Source organism: Paramisgurnus dabryanus, chromosome 8 (assembly GCF_030506205.2).
Source record: "Paramisgurnus dabryanus chromosome 8, PD_genome_1.1, whole genome shotgun sequence".
Taxonomy (NCBI): Eukaryota; Metazoa; Chordata; class Actinopteri; order Cypriniformes; family Cobitidae; genus Paramisgurnus; species Paramisgurnus dabryanus.
In genome coordinates this window covers 33,364,141-33,381,828 of record NC_133344.1, presented here as the reverse complement: position 1 = coordinate 33,381,828, position 17,688 = coordinate 33,364,141, and the positions used below count along the sequence as shown (strand labels likewise).

At 36.8% G+C, this 17,688-nt stretch overlaps 1 protein-coding gene across 7 annotated transcripts in view; it reads left to right on the top strand.

Annotated features, from left to right (window-relative positions):
- Positions 1–17,688, top strand: part of cadm2b (cell adhesion molecule 2b) — a 251,426-nt gene that overhangs the window by 139,969 nt on the left and 93,769 nt on the right. For all 7 annotated transcript variants that reach the window (XM_065281609.2, XM_065281607.2, XM_065281604.2 and 4 more), the window contains one exon: positions 7,794–7,820. In XM_065281609.2, the coding sequence (XP_065137681.1) occupies positions 7,794–7,820 (27 nt within the window). The remainder of the gene's footprint in view (positions 1–7,793; positions 7,821–17,688) is intronic.

Sequence of the window (17,688 nt, the reverse complement as noted above, 5' to 3'; positions counted from 1 at the left end):
CAAAATATGTGTTCTGCAAATCTAGAGATCCTGTGCATCACATGTCTTGTCAAAATAAGTGCCTGCTGCAGACACGTCTAAAAGGTTTATGATAAAAGAGACGCTCGCGTTTGCCAGATACTCACATAATCTCATGTGTAATCAGAGTTTACTGTTAAGGGAGTGTCTTGAGTGTATTTTGTGACCGTAAGTGTCTCTTTTATCATAAACGGTTTTGACGCGTGTGCAGCAGGCACTTATTTTGACAAAACACGTGATGCACATGGTTCACATGACGCAACAAACACATATTTTGAAAACACAGCACACATGACGCTAACTGTAAATGTAATATTTTGAATAAGCGCCCCTCGGATGAGCAGTCACGAGCCGCCACTGCCCAGATAGCAAAAATCATCTGGCCCAGATCTGGCCTTGACCATTCATAAGTTCTGTGCTAGATCCGCACAACTGACTTCGGCCAGTGACTTTTGTCAGTTTTTACACATCCGCACCTGCACTAGGCCACCTCCAGACCAGATATGTATGCCTTTATGTTGATTTGGCTCAAGTGTGGGCCAGATCTGGTCCAGTATCACACCATATCTGAGCAGCTCATCATTTAGAAACACGATGTACAAACGTTATCCAGTTTGACATTTAGCAAATTTAATCAGGAACAATTGTATTTTCAAATAATGCTTTCTATCGCACCTTTTCCCCACATTCGTCACTGTTGGCTTTTGCTTCAGTTGTAAATATTACTTTTGCTTACTGAAAAAGACTTCCTGGAAATTTTCTACTAGAATGTGACTGTCCTTTCATTGTGACTCGCAGGCACATAATTTAGCTGTAACCTTTACCAATTCATTCATTTCAATCTGGCCTTTAAGCGCAAGTCTAGCAATGATAATGCGGGAAATAAAAAGCGGCAAACGTGCGGGGCGTTAAGCGTTCCCGTGGGAGCCGGCGAGGTATTTGTATGGGGTTTCTTCGGCTCTTGGAATTGTGTTCGCCGTTGTCACTGTAAATGGCCTTGGGCATCGGCCATTACTTACAGCTCATTCTTCATTAATAATACAGAGATGTTGAATTATTCACATGCCGTTGGCCACAGGTGAGGAGGACAGCATGGGGTGACATTGAGCAGACTGTCACATCACGTAGTCGAGGATGTTGTGGGTTGAAAACTGCTGCTCTGCTTGACATCGGTTCTGGGCAAGCTTATAATATCAGCTGACTTTTCCCCTGGGGTAACAATAAGGACAGAAATAGCACGTTGTTAGTGTCGCTTGCTATATATCGCTATTAATATTGCTTATATTTATGGATTCGAAGCTTTTTAACCCTAAGTGTTAAACATACGTACTATGGTAGTGACACTCAGCATACTTGCAGCCAGAAAATGGAAAAATCTTTGTTACCGTTTGAATACTAATCATCAAAATGTGTTTGGAACAAGATATGATGTTTCATTTTGATCAAATGTGGTTTTTGCTGCCGGAAAATGTACTGATACATAAACATCACCCTCATATTCAGGGATCTGAATGTCCTAATACGAAACACATTGGGAGTTTTCTATCTTCTCTGCTCCAGACTCTCTGTGTTATCAAGGCTGAGAGGATCTAAAGTGGACACCGGCCGACTGCTGATTTCTGTTACTCTAGCAGGTCGTGTCTCCAGGGAAAGCTCCAAATTCTTGCAATACTGCAGAAAGTTTGAGGCACAGCGGCCAGACAGGGCACCGGCTCTGGCTATGTTTAGGTTTTTTACATTTAGTCTCTAGCCAGCTTTATTTGCGAATGCTGCACCAGGGATCCACATCGTTTTTTACACCAGCATCATCGACATCTTGTAAGAATTAAATACCAAAACTTGTTCTGCACAAAAAGCTTTTCTGCGTTTGCCTGATAGATTCTTGTTTTATCCCTTTGGCTCGGGAATGATGGGTTACTTTTTGACGTGGGGTCAGTTGCAGCCAAAGAGCCCAGGGGACTCTGAGTGTTTCGCAATGTGAGGTATGAATCCACAGCTCGCCCGGTGAGCTCACCAGAGGGCGAGTCTATAGAGTGCCTGTTTCTCTTTGCTTTGGAGGACAAACCCTTTCTCATGGTTGGTTAGACTAATCACCGTGGGGACCGACTCCCTCCCCCCCTTCTCCTCGCATCGCCCGCAGGCAGGTATCAGAAATAGGCCCTGCCAGGAGAAGCACTGGAGAGAAAGAGAGAGATGAATGCACGAGAAGGGATTTCAGTCTCCAAGAACATGGGAGGAGAGATGGTGAGAGAGATACTGTGGTTAACAGAGCCCACCGCAGAGCACCAGAGGAACATCCAGGAGTGGAGTCCTGCTAATTGCCATTGTACATCCATTTTAATACTTTTCTGTTGTGTGGTAGAGTCTCACGATCACATTACACCTCTAAACAAAGAGATAAAAAGATATCTCCAATTATTTTTTGCATTTAGGGAAATAAAGCTTCTTTTTAGGACTATTAACATTTTGTGCATTGTGAATTTTATTAGTGACAATTAAGCGTATGTTCCTTCCCAGTTCTTGTTATTGGCACAGTATGCATTTGGATACCAATGAGTTGCTTTAGTTTATTTGTGTATTTCTCAACAAAAAAAAAATACATTGTTACAGTTCTTTTAATTAAAAGCAACTTTTATTAAAATACAGCAAAACTACCATAAAGTAAACTTCCTTTGGATTTTTAATAATTATTTTGATTTTTCTTTTTATTTGCACTGAAGTCAAGACAATGGGTCTCATTCATTAAGCATGCGTACGCACAAATTTGTACGTGAGATGTGCATACGGATGTTTTCATGAACAAATCATGATTCAATAAAAACTTTCAAATGTCAACTTTCGAAATGTCTTCTAAATGTATGCAAAAATAAAAAAAATAAAACCACTCATACGCAAATATCACATACGCTATAATCAAATATTAGGCTATAGACGGTTTCAGCAATAATAACATAAACAAGCGGCTGTCGCGGTCCGCACGTAACTTCCGGTAAACTCTGCTAATAATACATAACAACAAAGTACTTTAAACGTAGTTTATTTATATAACAAGCAAAAAACAACACATAGATTACCTAGGAAACCAAAACATTTGTTAATTTAGACGAGGCATTTTTTCAAGAGATCAGTTTAGCAACTAGTCAAAACGAAACCGGAAGTAAGGTTCGGATCCAGACGTGTATCACGTGCATCAGATGAAACCGTCTATAATTATAATGTTTATAATAATCTTGATATGTAAAATTAACATGATTATATTTATATATTATAATATTTTCTGTAATATATATATAATTATACATGATCTATATTATTATAATTATTATAATTATTATAATTATTATTATTATTATTATTAATATTATTATTATATACATTATATTATAGCCTACTTTTTTTCTACACATGTAAAGAAGATGCACATAATGACAAATCTTCACACTTTCCATCCTCACTTTTTAAATCTCTATATGAAAGCGTCTGCTTAATGCCTAATGTAAACGTCATGTAAATGTAATGAGAACTCCAAACATCAACTACTTGATCTCCTGGCTGTTTTATTTTAGATACAAATGCACGTCTCTGTCATATTAGTTAAATGTCCTATTTGTTAACACATCCAATACTTATGTAATGTTTTATTTAATGTAAAAATGCAAAGCAAAACGAAACTTTACCAATAATAAATATGATTATGGATTTATTTTCCAGCTCTTTTTCTTCTGTGACGGCTCCCTATAAAATTTTCTGTGGACTAGCGCTTATATGGAGGTGGTTTGGGTGTGTAATTTTATGCAAATTACCAACCTTGTGCACACAGCCACTCAAGTAGAACACTCATACGTGAGAACAAGTATAACTGTTTGTTTATTTATCAACGATTTGCGCGAGTAGATTACATACAACGTCAATGCAAAGACGTGAAATGGGCGGCGCGATTGCTGTGAAAACACACGCTATTCGCCTCAAACGCATTTTTCCCAAAGTTAAAAATATTAAAGTTGAGCGAAAAATTCGAATGACACGAAGTTAAATCCCGCGTGTAATCTAGAGCGAGGACCGTGAAGCCCTGTGTTCGGTGTGTACGTAGCATAAGAACAAATCATGTGTTTTGTGAATTAGGCGAAAAGTTTTCATGAGAAGTTCAAGTGTGTCTATAAATAAGAAAACTTAAGCAATTATTAGTGAATTCCAATATATTTCCAAATAATTTCGCAATTCCAAAAATCTCCTGATTTACAGTTTAAAGGGTCAAATATGAATATTGATACCTTATTCAAGAGATATAGCACAAAAACGGTTTGGTTATGGGGGATATTGTGCAATAAATCTTAAAAGGAATAAAAAAGAAATAAGAGGTTTTTATTGGCTGCTGTCACTTTAAGACCTATTGCATGGCTCCAATAAATCCGATTTCTTTTCTGTTGTTCATCGACTGTGTTTACAAGAATACTTATTGAGACTGTGGTATTTCAAGATGGGGATATCAGTAAATATTTAAAAGGAAGAAAGGGCCCACAAGTACCCTGGTGCAGATCGACAGTTTAAGGAAAAGATAATTTTCTTCCTTTTGTCTTTGTGATAAAATATGACCCAGATATTTCTTGACGGATGAGCTTTATCCAGACAGCGTGTGACATGGAGGAATTTCCCAAAGCAAATTAAACGTAAACCGTGAAAGAGCAATTGCTATTTCACATGGAAAAAATCCAATAAAGCGTAATTAGCTAATTCATGTTTCTTTGATTAAGGTGAGGTGTCAAGCAGGACTATTAATAATTCACATTCACAGACAGCCTCGGGAATATGTCTTTGTACCACGCAGCATTGATCCTCTTTATGGCTTTGTCATTTATCGAGTTCTCGTTCTTCGTCGCTCAGACTAATTCCCATACTCGAAATTCCAAAATCGGATCAAGTAGGATTCGATCAGGGGCATTCGTTCTATCCATTGGTATTCCTCACTGGACATTCTTCCACGTACAGCGAGGAGAATCTTATCATGAAGTCTGACTTCGTCAACACTATTAGATTTCGACACTGTGTGGAGACTCATAGATTAATAACTTCCATGTTCACCGGGGGGTTTGGGGGGCTGGCTAAAGCGAAAGAATGAGAGAGATTAATGAGTTTGAAAATCAGTGACTGCTTTGTTAAACTCTAGACCAATGTGCCAATTCATAGTGGGTTGAGCAATGCGGGGGTTCAGGAATGAGAGTCGTAATTTGTGCTGGGTCAAGAGTATTTAACTGCAGCACTGGTGTAACTTTTTATCAGATATGCAAGGTATACAAGCTTTTTTTAACCGATAGGACATCCAAGTATATACAGAATTTATTACAGTGTTCTCCAAATAGCTGTTTGGAGAATTAAATGACAATACACAGTGTAATACATGGAAACATATTTCTGGCTGTCCCAGTGGTGGTGCTTCGGTTTTGCTTTCGCACGTAAGGGGCTTCAAGGTTATTATAAAAAAGTCATTTTAGATGTATTGCTGTTGTACAGTTGTTGTGTAGATGAGATCAGTTCATTTCCTGAGATAGTAATGAGATTCGTTGAACAACAAATAGATTTGGTTAGGTGCGACACTCAAAAAAAAAAAGAAGTGTTGGGTTTAATTATAAATCTTATGTCAACGAGTTCCACGTAACCAAGTAATCTCAACAAACAATACTTTAGTTCAGTTTACAAATAAGTTTAAGTAAACTCAACATACCTTGCAGTCAACAAATAAAAATGTAGTTTGTTTGTTTTGTTCTAAAATATATCAGAACAAGTTAGTTAACTCATACTTGGCCACTTATTACTCAGGTAACTATCTAATGGTGCTACACTTCTGCAAGAGGGTACAACAATTCTGCCAAAACAACAATTACCCATAATTCACTGCAAAATTCTCAGCCAATGAGATGCAAGTCTGTATTGGTTTTATTAATCTGTTACTTTTACGCAACAATTTTATGTTGGCTGAACAAGTTTTAAGTAAATCTGATAAGACACACTTTTTTGTTGAATGAACTAGATTAAAATAAGTTCACATTGTTAAATTGATTTTTTTTTGTTATCACAACATGAAAGAATTAAGTAAAATTGGCAAAAGTGAAAGTTCATTTTTTTTTAGTGAAGGCCACATCTTAAACATTGGGGGGACCAAAAGATTTAGGGCTATATGTATGTATATTTTTAAAAATAAAATATTGGGGGGGCAATTGGGCTGTTTCTGATTTGGGGGGGCAGGGCTCCCAATGTCTACTGAAGTTAATGCCATGCTTTTAAACAGAAGGACCGAGGACTCGTTTTCTTGAGCTACTGTATGCAAGAGCAAATTTTGAGCAATAAAACTTTCTTCTGGAAGGTACATTGTGTACATTTTTATTTAAGGTAACTAAATGTGATTTTTCCATACAATCTTTCCACTGTTTGCCAACTAACTTTTAAAAAACTTCATTCAATTTCTGCAGAGTCCTTCTTTTACTTTAGCGTCGTTGTGTCACATGCAAATAAACTGCACTTTTTACCCTACATTTGACTGTATGTTGTCAAAGTTGGAAAAGTTGTCAAGAAGCGTTCCCGGTAAATTATTCATGGACTGGAATATATTGCCTGGAAGTAGAAAAATGCAGAAGCATTTATGGGGGATTTTTCTGTCATTTTCCATCGCGTAACTAAAATTGTTTCAGTGTCATTTCAGTTCTTAGTCTCACCTCGCGCGCTTATGTTCCATATTCATGCTGACAATGAAGGGTTGTATACGATTATTATTCAGCTGGGTCTGTAAAGAAGTCTATACAGATGGTGCATGCTATAAAATTGTCTTTTACGCTCCTCATCAAGGCAATGTTTATGGCAGGCTGCTTGCAAAGCAGAAGGTCAGGCATAATGAAAGTATTAAGCTTATGCATTCAAACATGAGCAAACTTTAAAAGAGAGGACAACATATTACATTTGAAAAAAGCAATATGTTTTAACCGCGGCTGGCAGTCAATTAGATAGTTTCAGTTAAATGCATAAATGAATGATTGCTTATTCATGCAATTAATGCAATTAATCACGATCTAATTAAAGTTAATATATATATATATATATATATATATATATATATATATATATATATATATATATATAAATTAAAATTGAAAAAGATAAATAAGCCCATCAGTGGCTTAAAATTCACTGATTTATGGCCACAGGATGCAATCTTGTATTGTACTTTGTAACAAATTTGCTTAATTTTCTAACATTATTTAACTGAATATTTATATATACACAGTTTACAAAACAGTAGGCTACTGTATTTGGTAATTACAGTAATATCATGTAAATCTGGTTTACAGACTTGTGAAAATACAGCACATGGCTAACAAATTCGTACAATGTGAAGATTAAAAAAAAACAATAATGGAGCCCCACCTGTAAACACACTATCATTGGGGTAAAACCATACAAATACGAAATGAACAACTTGCAACTTTTTCAACACAGCATTGGGTCAAAAAAGGACAAACCCAGCCGTTGGGTCAAATTAACCCAGAAAATGTTTATATTTGACCCAACAGTGGGTTGAGACAACCCAGCATGGGTTAAATTGCAACCCAGCAGGTCGGCTTCATCCGTTTTTGACCCAACCCAGCATTTTTTTAAATTTGAGGACTGTTTCATGTTGTATTGCCTTAAGACCCGTTTAATCACTTTATTAATCTCACTTTTTCTTTCTCTCCCTCTTTCCTCATCCCTGTGTCTCATCTTCACACTTCTCCATTTTATGCTCTCAGAGGCCGCAACGAAAAACAAAGTGAAAGGTGAGTTATCTTTTCTGTCTTTGTGGCCGGATGATTTATGTTGAACACAACTCCCAATAAACAATGTGCCGTCCGGCCCCCTCTTATCTCCCAAAGGAGCTTGGGATGCATTTACATCTGCCTGTGAGAAAGCAAACTTGGATCCTTTGATAAATTGGTCCTAGGAATATCCATTATGAGCGGAATCCGCTTTACATGCATCCTGAGTTTATAACAAACCTGGACAAAACGGTGAGGAGACAGATGCCGATGTTGGATTTTGTGCAGGGTTTGGTCACCATTGTTGATGCGTTTTAAAACTTTTTCAGGTGGAAATTTTGTTTCCGTGTGGCAAACAACAAACAGACCGCCCATAAGAAACAGAAAGAAGATCTCTGTCTTCAATATCTCGGATGTTTTTGAGATGAGATGAGATGAAGTAAAAAGAAAATGAATTTGCTTACCGTATGTTATCTCAGAGGTTTCTCCTGATATCACATCTCATCACATATGCGCGCTCACGAGCTCTTTGCTGTTGGTGCTGCATTTGAATTAAAACGTGTAAGAAACGCTCACAACATTTCCAAACCCCACTACGGTAATGTGCAGTTAACCTCCTCTGTGTAGAAAATGTATGGTTTAAAATGTGATCGTATCGACATTATATTAGTAGAGATTTCTAATATAATAAGTAAGTCTAGATTCATCTTCTTGGTACAACGCCAAAGTTCGCAAATACCTTTAGCAAATAATTAATGCTGTCATATAATGGATTACTAATGAAACTTTGTTAGCATTAAATATCCCAGAACTGCAGGCAGGCAAACACAGAAAGAGTTGCAGAAGTCAAGCGGTGAAATGACTTTGCCCTAAATGAGCAGCTAAGCAGAAAGGTGGTAGAGAAAGGGTTTTATTTTTCCTGAAATGGAATGGCATGAAGCCCGGGACAGCTGGTGATCTGGGATGACAGCAAAATGCTTCACCTTCAGCTGAGATTTGAGACCGTGAGGGATTTGGTGAGAAAAGTCAGGAAAGTATTAACTTGGAAGAAGGAGGAAGAGGAATTTGGGGTTGTGTGGGTGGACGTGGTGTGATGTGTCAAGTGGCACACAAAGATTCTCACATTCTGAGATTGTTGGCAGTTGAAAAACAGACTGCACCGGTGTAACTGGGGAGGTAAACGGGCGTCCACATTGACAGCAACTTGCAGCGACAAAGTAACCGGAAGTTTCATTTTCGATGGGAGGTGGTGATTTAAGATGAAATGAGCAACAGAGACTGCTGGTGTTGTGACAAAGTTGAGAGTTCAACTCTATGAAAGAGAAAAGCACTGTGGTTACTACCAACGGAAATGCAGACAATGAAGCTCACATCATCTGCCACCCGATAAAATTGGATACGGGAGTCGAGTAACAACACATACTACAAGGATCAAACTGAACAGCGACTTGTTTATGCCCTTTATAGGGATTGTTCCTCATTCCAAACCCGTATGACATACTTTCCCCTGTGGAACACAAAAGGTGAATATTATTATGGAAATACCTGGCTGCACATTTAATGATGCTTTTTGCTTGGAGCTTGACAGCCACAGCCCTCATTTACTTTCATTATGTAGAAGAGAGCACAGGATTTTCTTCAGGAAAAGTGTTCCATGGAAGAAAGTCATTCGGTTTTGCAATGACATGAAGGTCAGTAAATGATGACTGAAGTTTTATTTTTGGGTGAATTGTCCCTTTAAAAGGATACTCCTGCCAAGTATCAAAATGACCACATTATTTACTCACCCCGAAGCAATCCGAGATACATATGTCCATCATCTTTCAGACAAACACATTTTCAGTTATTTTAGTAAATGTCCTTGCTCTTCCAAGCTTTATAATTGTAGAAAACAGGGATCAGGGAACAACTTCTTTAAACCCCCAAAAATTCCACTTATAAAGGTTAATAAAAGTCTTTTGGGGGTAATTCATGGGAAAAATCTATACTTTGTAAACTTTATAATCTAAACTTTATAAACTGTAATAACTACACTTTAAAAACTATTACTATGATCTACTCAATATTTTTGGTGAAGCATTTTTACACTTAAAAAAGGAGTATTGTGCGCTTTGGATCCTTTAAGTGAATGTAGACATGTCCAAACATCAGAAAACGCGTCCAAGATGCAAAGGCATATAGGAAAGGACTTGAACCTGGTTTTCATGCCGAGCCCATGTCTCAATGTCAGCTTAATTTATATAGCAAATTTAAAATAGCCAGTGTCCTACCAAAGTGCTTTACAATAAAATAAGCACACGGTAAAACAATAAAGGCAATAATTGTTTTTACCATTTACTATTAAAAATATTATAACAACAGAAAATTTGTTATGAGCAATTAAGCACACTGGCATTAAAGCATTGCAGCGCAAATTTTTGTTGTGTTTAAGTACATTTTGTGCATACACTTTAAGTATACTTTTAGAAAGTACATATTAAATACTCTTTAAATAAAGCACAACGAGTAGAAACCTATTTGTTTTATACTTTATGTACTTCAATCATATTTCTAACAATACTACTCTTTTTTCCTGAGCTTTGCCAACCACAAGCGCCTCCTCTGATAATTTCTTGCATTCTTTTCCCTGGTTTTTAATAATTTTGAATAATTTTGATAATATTCCAAATGTTTTTCTCGATCTGTCCTATTTGTATAACCTCAAACACGGCAATAATTAAGAAATAATATATTTTCCTTATCAAGGTTCTGGATATACATCAGTGTCTGTGCACTGTTGTGATGCGGAGTGCCTCCAATATGGCGACTTCCGCTCTGATGACACGTCGTGAAAATCTATTCACATAGCTTTTCGAAAACCGTGACATTCAGTGTCCCGGGAGAGTTGATACATTTCCCGGGACAGGTTATTAAAAAGAAGTACAATCCCGGTAAAACCAGGACGGGTGGCAACACTAATGGGGCCTCTGATCATTTAATCCATACCATTTCATCAATATGTCTGTTCCCTGGAAATCAAACGTTGTTTTAACTCAATGCTTTACCTATTGAGCTTCTGGAAAATGTTTTAGTTATGCAGTGATGCTCTTAATGTAAGCACCTTGGTTGCAGTAGAAGAAGAGTATCTATTAACTCTTTCCCTGCCAGCGTTAAAAAAAAAAGTTGCCAGCATGCTCCAGCATTTGTCATGATTTTCACATAAGTTGAATGCCTTCCAGAAAATGTTCTTCTTTAAATATATAAACATACAATATATCAAATGAAAGAACAGACCCTCTGCTTTCAAACATAAAAACTTGTATCCTACCTTCATTAGTTCTCTTTTAATCACTTCTCAAATATGATTAAGTGTCTTTACAAAACACACAATTTTGAGCAAAGAGCTGAAATAATAAAATTTTTGTGAATGACTTTTGATAGATATCAGATTAGAGCGATCCTCAAAACATATACAGAGTTCTTACTGTTTCACGTGAGACTTTACTTCCGGGTTGTATACGTTGCGGAAGTGGTCACCTGGTGGATAATAGCGGTATTGCGGAAAGCCGAAAAACGTTTTCTTGTAATTGACAAGTTAACTCGTCAATGGCAGGGAAAGAGTTAAGGCCGGGGCAAAGTCTAGTAGAAAAATCTGGTTGTGTCTATTTTAAAATGTTGACATTTGGTTGAATATAGCATTAACCTAAGCTAAAACCTGTGTTTGTAATGCAAGCAGAGGATCTAAAAAGCATGATTCCTTCTATAACAGGCCTTCCAGAACTGCAGATGAATCCAAAAGAACAACTGTGGGTTTAACCCAAAAAGTCTGGCATATTCACTCATTTCACACTGCTGTGAGGTGTTATAAGCAAACCTATTAGCATTCTGAGCTGCTTTCTGATCTTGCTATATTTTGGGCTCACGTCTATGCTGTCTCTTTAAGGAAGAGAAAGGCACTTTAAAGCTTTTAAACCTAGAGAGGGGAAATCCATTTTCTCTTCTGCTGCATGCTGCATACCTCGCACCCCATGGCGATAATTTACAGGGATGGTACACAACCCTGACATTAAAAGTGGTCGGGTGTGTGTGTGTACGCGCGCGCGGACCGGCTGCGTCACATTTCTTTTGTTGCTCAGCAGTAATTGCAGCAGGGTTTACCCACCCATCCAGTTTCAAACTATTAATGCACAAGCAAACAATCTTCTGAGAAGCTCCTGGTTATTTTTTATCCCCCGACTTCTGGTGAGATCAAAACCAACACACCCCGCACTTACCCAGTCTGTCTGCCAGACTTCGCTATGAATAAAAATAGCAGTACGGAATTCAAAATGGTGGCGGTATTTAACATTGATTTGTTATGTTTCTTAGCACAGGTTTCCCAGATGAGGGCAATGATGTCACGCATAACACATTGCGAAAAATCTATTTGTAATACATCGTATTTTTCCCAGTGTTTTGTCAGACTAAAGAGTAAATCACAAGTAAACTTTACTCGCATAACGTCTGATAGCCTCCGCACATGTAAAAAGCACTTTTGGCTGTATGTATGTTGTGCAGACTGTAAATATAATGTTTACTAATAGCTAAACAAACAATGCAGTCTTTCTTATCCTTTACCAATATTTATAGCATTGGTTTTACTGTTCCCTGAAATGTTTATGACTTTAATTCAATCACAATCCCTCAGTTTTTGTGGCTCGCTATACCTTTTTGTTTACCAAGATTGAAACTGCAGTAACATTTCTGAATGTGTTTGTCTCACAAAATCTATTATGTCTTATAAATATTTGTACGACTCAGTGTTTTATGAACAGAAGTGGCACACTATTAATATACACACAGTAAATGTGACGTCTTTGTCATTCTGTACATGTAGACTCTATTTCTGAAACTGCAATGAATCAGGTCTATATCTGACAAATCTTGAACCAGGATTGATTCACTCGCAGTAATCATAGGCAACAGTAATCCAGTCTCCGCTCTTATGATAATTACCTATGGATTTTCTAATATCTGCTCAAATTGAATTTCAGAAGGCTATCAAAATAAGAAATATAGCAAACAAGGGACACAATGAGATTATGTGTGAAGTGTTTTTTAATGCAAGCTGTGTTTCAGTATACAGAGCTTTATATGAAGAATTCATCACATTCGTGTAACTTAATAGTGAATCGTAAATTAAAGGTAATACTTTACTACAGTATAAGGCTGTATTTGTTAACATTAGTTTATATGCATTAGCTGGTTAGTAAACTAACAATGCACAATAATTCTACCGCATTTATTGATCTTAGTTTGTGTAATTTAAGCATTTACTAAACAAAAGCAACTCTTAACATAAGTTTAACTAACGTGAACAATTGTATTGACATTAACTAACATTAACAAAAAATAAATAAATGCTGAAAACTATATTGCTTAGTGTTAGTTAATGCGTTTACTAATGTTAACAGATACTTTATTGTAAAGTGTTACCACATACAATAACATAAAAAAATAAATATAATGGATTTTTATATTGCACTCTAAAAATGCTGGGTTATTTAACCCATTGTTTGGTCAAATATAAACACTTCCTGGGTTAATTTAACCCAATGGCTGGGTTTGTCCTTTTCTGAACCAACGCTGGGTTAAAAATAATCCCACTCTAACACGCCCCTAAAAAAACAACAAAATAGGAAGGATAAGCTAAATTTAAGTTTAATATGCAACTGTTTCAAGTCAAAAACTATTTTTTTTTAAACACAAATGCAATGCTATGTTCAGAAATTATTATATGAATTTTATTTCATTAGAAAAAGTAAATGTGAAATGAGTTGCAGCTTAATATGAACAACAAACTGCACATTAAACACACAACTGAAATTAAACATACTATAACAGCCTAGGTCCCACTTAATGTCATTCCAAAGAGCCATTAGTTTAAAACTGAGGTGGTGGGTATATGAAGTCTATGGTTGTACTGTATGGTAACAATAAAATACTGAAAAAAATCCCCTTAATGTCCAAAATCACTGAAATTACAGGGATTTTACACATGAAACAAAAAGTAGTACATTACAAAACTAATAGATCTGTGGATTTAAGTTGTTTTCAGTTGACGCTTGATCTTTTCTTTTGACTCCTCTTTGGTTTAGCCACCGATCAATTTTTACGTTATTAAAACAGAATGGCAAGAACTGATATCGCAGTTTCGCAAGTGCATTAAAAATCTACTAAAACAAGTAACACTTACCTACTTTAGGTCATCTTTTGGCAGACCACTGGGGGGGTTTGGCGGACCACACTTTAAGAATTACTGATGTAGATATATACTCTACACTTGCACTTGAAGTTTTAAAGCCCCCATGAAATTAATATGAAAAACTTTTTTCCTTTTAGTATAAATACATTATGCTTAAGAATAAATATTAACTGTTATAGTCCAAAACATTGATAAAACTCTCATACAGAAGATACAGCATTCAAAACTTACAGTTTGGCACATGCGCTATAGGTGGTTTTATTGGACGCATGTGCGTTGTGGTGGTTACACGTCTGGAACAATCTTAACTTCCGGTCTCTGTTTGTTTAAAGTAACGATATGTAGGATTGTGGCTAAAACTGGTACTGCAATCACACAACTGGTGGCCAATACACAACATGACAACATAAACATCAGTTGAGGGCTGCAACTCCACTTTTTAAATGACAATATCCTGGCCAAACCACTGTTGTGAGTGATATAAGTATTTAAAAATGAAACTTAATATCTAGTGACGTATCAGGACCATTTTATGATTAATTGATATACATTTCTTTCATACTGTTCCTTTAAAGGCGCTCTAAGTGAATCTACAGTATGTGACGTCGCTTCTTGTTGACGTTCGAAGTGTTGTCAAACAAAATGGAGCGTAGCTAACTCTTCCCCTCCACCTCCCTTCCGTGCTTTCTGAACGAGTCATGAATGGCCCAACCCGTTTCTTAAAGACGAGGGGAGGCTCTACGAAAGCCATTTGTTTATGTTGTTACTGCTTAAACATCTAAAAAGTCTAGAATGTTTATGACATCAACATACACTTCAACTTCTAATTAAATTTCCTGTCCTATTAAATGCTCTATAGATGCTGAAATGTCCCTCTCTCTATGAGCCATAAATGTAGTGCTACTGGTTATTTAAAAAAAAGGGGGAGGGTCTTCATGATAGTGCCTTTCAAAACGTCACCACATCAAATAATGCTGCACATTTCAAGGCTCTTCAGTGGGCCTTTACACTGTCAGAAAAAAAGGTTTAAAACTGTACCTTTTCTGTCACTGGGGTGGTACCCTCAAAGGTTCAGTTTTGTACCTTTTATGGGTATACAACACATTGAAATGTTGTACCTTTTGGGGTACAATATTATACCTTAAGGACCTATTGTGTACCTTTAAAGGTACAGTTAAATGTTTTGTACCACTATCATTTATTTGGTACAAAATTGGTTCTTAAAAGGTACACAATAGGTCCTTAAGGTTTAATATAAAAAATAAACATTTTAATAAAAAGTTGCAACCAGAAACACTTAATATCTAATATTTCATTTGCTGCGTATATTGTATGGCCGAAAATAAATAAACGTAAGCCTACATTATTAAAATACCAATCAAGTTTGGTATTTTGCTTATTTTCATTTGTATTTCATTATAAGAAATAATATAACATATATATTAAAGAGTTTTACCTGTCATAAAAACATGAGTTTATAGGGTTTATTAGTGCAACTGAAGCCATGTGAACGTTGTCATCAGTGAGCAACCAAACACGAAAGCTGTATCGTCATCAGAACTCATGGAGAGGCTGCGCTGACTGAGCTAGCCAGCTACTCTCGAAATGCTCTTGCTGTACTTTAAAACCATATGTCACAGTCACATGCCTTTAGCGCCAGCTCGAGTCAGACAAAATTTCTAACCAGCATGCATTACTTCAAGTAAGCCGCCGATCGGTCTGCGCAGCGCCGCATGAAGTCGAATACACTAGATGCCATCTTGCCTTTTAATTTTGTATTGTAAAAAATTATTTGGTCAAGATAAATAAATAAATAGTAAGTTGAAATGACAAAAAAAAGTCAGCAAAGATTTTTTTTACAATGTGTGTTAGGTGTTGTGTTTCAATTCCAATAAAATTTTATAAAATCATACTTATTATATAATACATCCTCTATAGAATCACATGATGTCTGGCTCTCTCCCAAGGTTTTTTTTTCCTCCTAGGACTTTTCCCCCAGGGTTTTTTCTCCTATGGTGTTTTATCAACCCCTGGGGAGTCAGCTGACCCTCTTATACTACATTTGTTACATTATTACTACGCTCGCTAGTACGGTTAATCTTAATTTTGCTGCTTATGTTTTTTTTTTGTATGTAGAAACTCAGCAATGTTTATAGTACTCCAGTTTATTTACTTCAGGATTTTACTGTGATGGTATCAGAATTGTTAATGTTATTAAAGAAACATTTCTTGAAAATTCAATGTTGAAATGTGCTAATATTACAGTTCACTTGGCAACAATATGCTAAATTATTAATATGAGATGATATAAAGGAGGTGTTTTTCGAAAAATAAAATTGATTAAAAAAATTTGGAAGCCATATTGATTATTGGATTTTGGCCTTTATGGAGCTTGCCACCCTATAGGGCCAGATTTACTAAGCGCTTGTGCCAGCGTAAACCATCATTTTGGCGGTAAATAGCGATGTCGGAATTTACTAAAGACGCGCAGTGGATCATTAGCGCTGAAAAGGTGTGGTCTAGTTCTTTTTGCGACTGACCTGATTGCATATGCATTTCTAGGAGTTTCCCTTTCAGACGCAAACATTTTGGGAGGAGACTATTTAAATGATTCACGCAACGCGATTTACTAATGTTTGCGCATGTGTTATGTATGGCATTTGCGCGACTATTTAACGCCGAAAAAAAGCATGTCTTAAATCATTTTGCGCTCGAAATGGCTGCAATTGTTGTTGCTAGGAGGAGACATCGCAGAAATCAGAGACTGCATGGTAGAAGGGAGAGGATTTCCAGGATCATTTTACCAGATAAGTTCACGCGTCTCTCTGCCTTTATTTATCGGCCTGTACTGTATATCACATGCACCTGCAGGAGCATCATCTCTGCTTATTTGCAACCATGCGCTAATTTGCGCTGCTCTTAGTAGATTGGTTGGTCATTATGGAAATCAGCTGTTGCGCCTGTGTTATTTAATTAGCGCTTTTTTAGTAAATAACCCGCAGATATCACCACTCCCATCAGCGCATTTTTGGAATTGCGCTCATGCGCTAATTTGCCCTGTTTAGTAAATCTGGCCCTTAGTCTGTTGTGGTACTGTATGGCAAGAGCTGCACGCTCCTTTCAAAAACTGTATGGGTTTCAAAATAAAACTGCTTACAGGTTTGGAGCGACACAAGGGTGGATAATGATCGAATGTTTATTTTTAGGTAAACAATTAAACCTCTTCCTGAGTTGTGAACTCAAGGCTCTTTTGTAGGAAGCAACAGTGAATTTTAATGAGGCCATAATACATCCATTGAAAAGTTATAGACTGCAAACCAGAGCTTCCCCAGAGAAACAGCCAGCTCAGCGTTAACATGTTCTTTTCAATTTAACTAAAAATTCACCGTTGTTCGTGAAAGATTGGCCTGAAAAATTACACCAGCTCTTCTCCTCCCGGGATTCGACTAGACCCTTCGATCCCATTGTAGACCGGCACAACAAAAGCCTCCAGTCCTAATTAAATATATTCATCTTCAGCCTACACTATAAGCCTTACTCCCCAAACATCTTGGCAAATAGGCCACGGTTACTTTCATGGTCAGGCAATTAATTAAAATATGTGATGTTGCTGTATTTTCAGTGATTAATAATTAGGTTGTCAACTTGCTCGTCCGTATCCCTGTA